This window comes from Brassica oleracea, chromosome C6 (assembly GCF_000695525.1).
Source record: "Brassica oleracea var. oleracea cultivar TO1000 chromosome C6, BOL, whole genome shotgun sequence".
In the NCBI taxonomy this organism is placed as follows: Eukaryota; Viridiplantae; Streptophyta; class Magnoliopsida; order Brassicales; family Brassicaceae; genus Brassica; species Brassica oleracea.
This window is the reverse complement of record NC_027753.1, coordinates 4,761,087-4,767,338: the sequence shown is the minus strand read 5'-3', so window position 1 is coordinate 4,767,338 and position 6,252 is coordinate 4,761,087. Positions and strand designations below refer to the sequence as shown.

The 6,252-nt window shown below is 38.6% G+C and overlaps 1 protein-coding gene across 1 annotated transcript; it reads right to left on the bottom strand.

Annotated features, from left to right (window-relative positions):
* Nucleotides 1-1,607: 1,607 nt before the first annotated feature.
* Nucleotides 1,608-5,364, bottom strand: LOC106296234 (hexokinase-3). Its single transcript, XM_013732316.1, has 10 exons — nucleotides 5,279-5,364; nucleotides 4,537-5,130; nucleotides 3,702-3,852; nucleotides 3,412-3,591; nucleotides 3,074-3,148; nucleotides 2,815-2,970; nucleotides 2,636-2,734; nucleotides 2,423-2,550; nucleotides 2,213-2,291; nucleotides 1,608-2,132 (listed from the first exon to the last, which is right to left on the bottom strand). The coding sequence occupies exons 2-10, from the start codon at nucleotides 4,806-4,808 to the stop codon at nucleotides 1,779-1,781; spliced, it is 1,494 nt and encodes a 497-aa protein (XP_013587770.1). The 5' UTR covers nucleotides 4,809-5,130; nucleotides 5,279-5,364; the 3' UTR covers nucleotides 1,608-1,778.
* Between the last annotated feature and the right edge of the window lie 888 nt (nucleotides 5,365-6,252).

Below are 6,252 nucleotides of genomic sequence, written 5' to 3'. Positions count from 1 at the left end.
AATTAGGATTACCTTTGTTTTGCAGGTCTGAACCGGACCACCAAAGATCAGAGACGAGCTGAGACGAACGGACGCGGGATGGCTCCTATCGGGTCGCGTTGCCGAGAGGTATCGCGAGCTTGTTTCCTTTCGCGGACAGTTGCGTCTGGTCGGGGATTTGGTCTGAGCTGGACTCAAGCTGAGCTGAGGCTTGAGGACGTTGATCACGGACAGTGAATGTCTGAAGCTGAGCTTGATCGGAGTTAAGCTTGATCGGAGTTTGCAAGCCGGAATGTAAGCAAAAACAATTTAGGGTTCTTCGGGATTAGGGTTCCAAAAGACCAAGACGGCGTCGCGTATTGTTCCTGCGAGTGTGAGCGCGTCTGAGATCGGATCGACGAACGGTTTTCGTTGATGGATTCGTCTCGTCAAGAGCTTCAATTTGATATATGGCTCGTTGTCTGGTTCCTCAGGGTTTGAGAGATAGATCGATTTTAAGTTGCGCCTGATTTAGGGTTTATGTGTGACGGATTTTGGGTTAGGTTTTGTTTCAGGATTTTGGAGTCTATCGTGTTGATAACGTGTTGTAAATAGAGAGTTTTGAGACTGAATATTTCTGTGTTATTATTAATGATCAAGGAGATTCATTTATATAAGGATTACAAGATGAAGATAAATGGAAAGTATCCAAAACCAAAACTTACTAGGATTATGAAAACTACTAATACATAATAATGGAAAGATTACATCTACTAGGAAAAGGAAAGAGTTTATTTTTCTCCAAGCTTTGTGGCCGCCTTTCTCTCTCCTGAAGTCGGCTCTCTCTCTCCTCTCTCTAGGCTTCGGCCATCTCTCCATCTTTTAGGTATTGAGCCGGTCTCGGTCCGGACCTGGTTAATGGCAATCCACTCCACGATTTATAACAGTTACATTTTTGTCTTTAATTTGAAAATAATTTTGTTCTTGTATAGCAGGGGCCATAATACTAGGAAATTATAAAGCTTAAGCGCTCTATTGAATCTTCACTCATTAGAAAAGTGAAGATAGATGTGGGATATGAATCACATGCCACAACACCACCATGAACATCTTGAATCTAGACAAGGGAAATGTTAAAGGTCCACCACATTGTCATCTCAGCCACCAACCCACATTTATCTAATGGGTTAATGGGATAAGACAACCATTAAGCAGTTTTCTTTACTTATCAAATGTGAAGAGACTGAATAAAAGAGAGAACAAAGAATTGCCAGATTTAAAATTAGTAGGAGTTATTGGTTGTTGTATTTTAATGGATTTGAAAATCCGAACTAATAGAATTTGATCAAATTTTCCAACTTTCGCTCTAAATGTTTAGATTTCTCGCTATATTTTATTCTCTTCTCGCTGATTTCTTTGCAAAAATGCTCGTTTTACGTGGCTTAGATTTTTCTCTTGGAAGCTCATTGATTCCAAGTTTGTTAGCTGCTGATTACGATTTTCTTTAGTAGTTTTTGGCAATAAAAATCAAACGAAAGGAAAAAAGCAAATAGAAGGTGAAATTTCTATTTATCATCATCACCTTTTTACATAGTCTACAAACTTGAACCATTTACCTATTTTCCCATAAACATGATAAGAATTAGAAGAAACAAAGAATACTCCGATCATAATACCTTCCTAATCATTTACACAGAAGCTATATTATATGCGTCTATATAACAATAAATAATTAACAACAAACAAATATTGAATAAATACATTTTACACACAGACGCAGAAACCAACTATATAAACATTGATACTCACTCATTCATCAATCACTGTGAAGAAGCAACGAGAAGAGCAGAGCCAATGCTAGAACCATCTTCCATGGCTTTAACGACCACGTACTGACTCACTTCTTCTCCTAAAATCTCGACCAGAGCTTCTTCCATGTATTCTCTAAACATGGTGTAGTTCATGTACAAACCTCCTTCTACTGCAACCACTGTTCTTCTCTGCATTTGGTTCTCGCTTCTGCTTCTCCCGCTTGTGATTCCTCCGCTTCCATCTCTGCCTATCTTCTTCAAGATCCCTGCTATCCCCGCTGCTGCTAGCCTCCCCACTCTTCGTGTCACCACGTCGCATACTTTCACCACTAGTTTTCTCACCTTCAATGGTACTTCTGACACCTGTTTGTTCATTTTACATTGCAAGTTAAGCTTCCTCAGGTTCCATAACAAGTTCAATGATAGTGAGATTATATAATTACCCCCAAGTCTTTCAAGATTCTTGCTACTTCCTGCAACTCAGGTGTGTCATCTTCATGCATGGCTGAGACTAGATTTGTTCTGAGAGATTGAAGTAGATACAGTTACAATCAACTAACACATTGCTAGTTAGATCGTTAGAAGATACATGATGTGAGATCAAGTATCAAATTATTAGACAGCAATTCAAAACTCTAGCAAGAGAAATGTACCTTAGAACGTAAGGCTCAGATAACAAAGAAGAGGAAGGTCCAAAGATATCAGATTCTTGTGACATGCGAAGAATAACTCTTCGAACAATGTCTCCCAGATACATTCCTGCTATCATCTTCTCAAATCCCTACATAAGAAAGATCTTAATCATCTAGTACTAACTCATGATGCAATACCAGATAGAAGAACAAAGGAAGTTAAATATAGATTACCATATCATTTGAATTTGAACTCTCTGCATCCAAGTCAATGTCATATGAAGTCCTTGGCAGGTGTGAGGACCAAAAATTTCCCCATTCCATATTAACTACCTAAAACATAATAATGAATAAATCTTTACATTCATTTCTCTGGGATTTAAAGCATGATAACATGAAATGATTTCTAGTACCATGCTTCCAGAAGTTGTAAGCAGACCCTGAGACTTGATTATGGCATCAGTTCGTTCCAAGTAACATGCATTACTACCTGTTCCAAATACAACCGCAACAACTGTATCTGGGTCATGATAGTATCCAAGTGACAAGGCTCCGACAGTATCATTCACCTGCTCAAAAAAGAAGAAAACTCCATTTAAAACTAAGAATCGTTTCATGATATTTTTCTATAAGTTCAGCTAAGGCGTCAAAATGTTGTGACAAAGCACTTACAAGAGCTGCAACATGCATATCAAGGCCTCTTGTGTTCAGCGCTACTTGTAGACATTCAGCTATGTCTCTCCCAACCTATAACAATAAGGATTTGCATGTTAACAAATAAAATTTAACTGTTGACTCTGAAAATCAAGAGATCGATTACAGTGTCACAAAATAATAACACAACTAATGGTTAAGGTCAAGGTCATCCACTCATGTTAAACCAAGAGTTATTTTAGGAAATCATATAACATGTTCATCAAGTTAGTGCTAATGACTAAGAAGCAATATCTAAAAACCAAGCCATGGGTTGCAGAGAATCTAAGAAGTAATGTAAGTATCATTTCACTAACCATTTCACTAATCTCAAAACCTTTGGTCCATTTGATTAGAACTCCTGAAGATATAGAACTATGCTTGACAGGGAACGAAAACGTAAATGCAAGTTCCCTTTTAACACCTTGTGAACTAGACCCGTCTCCTTCTTTTTCGATGAATCTTTCCAAGGAAAAGGCGAGAAAGTTAAAAAGAACCTGCAATCAAGTGAACAGAAAAAAAAAAAAAAACAGATACTTGATTAAGCAATTTTGCATTATATAAAACAAGCAAGGACTGGTGAGAATAAAAAGAAATAAAGAGTCACCTCGCTGGTGCTATTCATCAAATGTGAAGGTATGGGATGTCGTTCAACATCTTGAACATCTAGATACGACCTTTCGCCACCCAGATGGACCCTTAAAATCCTAAAATAAGTGCCTCCAAGGTGAAGTGCATAATAAGTTCCTTTCTCCGTCCTGAAATAAAAGCAGTCAGTGCATATCGTACACACAAATGCTACGTTTGATGTAGTAAATATAGGAATCTAACTAAGTATAAACCAAACACTTTGAAATACATCTCACTAACTACACTTAGTTACATAATCAGATTCAGATAAGATAAATTGTGGAAGATTAGTAAAAAAAATTGGTTAGGAACATTAAAAAGAGCCGCATGCAACAATATAAGGGAGAATCAAATGGCTACAATATGAAGAAGCTAGTACATTTTTTTCCCTTGAACAGTAGCAATCTAGTGGATAGGAACAAGATACCAAAGTAAAGGTAAGAGATAAAAAAGGAGAACTCCTTCAAGATTTTATAGTAAATGTAAACTTCACATACAAAAATACAAAGAGAACAGAATCAAAGTATCTGTGCTTCCTAAAAATGGTACCCACCGACACTTGTTTAATTCTTTGGCTCCAACTTAAGCTCAAAGGCGAGACCCTTTAGAGCCACCAGGACAAAGAATGAGCTCATTATTCAGATTCTAGAGCAAGACATTGAACTTTAAGAATCAATCAAGCAACAAAGCAATCGACTTCACATAAATCTACCAAATGTATAGGGACATGGATCATGATGCACTATAGAGAAAAAAAGTAAACAAGATATCATCTTCACACACTACTCTGTCAGTGTTAATAGAAATGTTACCCTTTGGGCAACTCATGGACGAAGGTGAGGAGCATTTTAAGCTTGGAGCCACCTTCGGAAGCCAATCCAGCGTGCATCTCCACGGCCATAGCATCCACCACTTGCCTCAACCTCCCCACCGGAGTATCACAACCCTCCTCCAACTCCTTCAAAATCTCCACCACACTCCTCCACTTCCTCCGACTCTTCACTCTCCTCCTCACCATCACCGCCGCCACGGAACAAGCGGCAACAACCGCAGCCGCCGCAAACGCAACCGCGACCTTCCCCATCACAACACCAACCTAACAAATTCCCTTTTTTTTCTTCTTCTCCTTTGTCTTAAACTAAACCCTAAGAGGACACCTACTTACTCAAATAATGAGTTTGAGGAGTGAGAACCGCCGATCAGACAAAACAAAACGACTACGTTTCAACATCATCAACGACTTTTTAATGTTTTTGTCTCTCTCGAAACTTCTATTACCGCCTTTCCAGCAGACAAAACCGCCTTTTCTCGCTCAGCTGTTACTCCTCTACACCGTTAAACTAACTGTCACGATTTCGACCGTGGTTTCACCCCCGCGATTTCGAACTCGAGTTTTCTTTCCGGTACTGTCGATAAATATATAGAGAGAGAGAGAGATTTATGGAAAAGGCAGAGGAGAGAGAGAAGGGGCTGGAAAGCGAATTGATGAATCTATATATACACACACAAATATATACATGTGTATAAAAATATATTCGCGTAATTACATATTACCTTCTCGACTTCTTGGATGTCGACTCGACGGTTTCGTTTTCTTTCTGGGAAATTAGAGCATCCCCGTTAGTTTGGGATTCATAGGAATTTTTTAATATATTTCTGGTGGGCTATAAATTTATAGTGATAAACCTGTATTAGGGCTGGGACTTCGGATATTCGGTTCGGGTTCGGGTTTTTCGGATAAATGAATTCTATACCCAATGGGTACTTAGTAAATTTCGGTTCGGGTTTCGGATCGGGTACTACCGGTTTCGGGTCGGTTCCGGGTACCCGTTTCTTATGTGAATTATATAAATATTTACAAAATAAAATAATTATATACCAGTTTTTTATTTATTTATTTTTTTTTAAAAAAAAAGTTAATAGAAATCGTATATATATTAGTAATATGTATTAAATACAACGAAGTTGAACTAGTCTAGTGGTATTGCAGTTGTTGCTTTGCCTATCCAACCCGGGTTCAACCCTCGAAAGATACAAATCTATGTTTTTTAAGCATAGAATTCGGGTTAAACGGGTACCCGTTCGGTTTCGGGTAAAAACCGGAACCGAACCGATACCCATGGATAATTAACACTAATACCCATCGGATAAATTGCCTAGAACCGAAACCGAACCGAACCGGTCCATTTCGGGTCGGTTCCGGTTCGGGTATTCGGTTATGGATAAAAATCCCAGGCCTATTAGGATTGATACCTAAACCTTCTCCTCCATATGGACCAGAAGGTTTCCTGATTTCTCTGACTTGACCTCCACGTCTCTTGACTTTGTCAGTGTACTTGTCCTGCAAACAAAACCAAGGTCCCAAAACATGTCAGCTGAAGCGAATTAACTAACACCGGACAAACTAGCAATCCAAGAGTATTTTACCCTGTAGTTCTTTCTGGGGTTCTTTTTGTCCTTGTTGCGATGTCGAGTCAATCCTCTGTTACTCAAAATCTAGGTTTTGGTGGAGATAATAAAAAAAAAAA

Bases quoted from the DNA above. Each gene is read 5' to 3' on its own strand.
- LOC106296234 (XM_013732316.1), bottom strand. From the start codon at position 4,808: ATGGGGAAGGTCGCGGTTGCGTTTGCGGCGGCTGCGGTTGTTGCCGCT. The intron at 2,971-3,073 runs GTAAGTGCTTTG...TTTTTTGAGCAG, and splicing joins ATATGCATGTTGCAGCTCTT to GTGAATGATACTGTCGGAGC. The intron at 2,551-2,635 runs GTAATCTATATT...TTTCTTATGTAG, and splicing joins GTTCAAATTCAAATGATATG to GGATTTGAGAAGATGATAGC.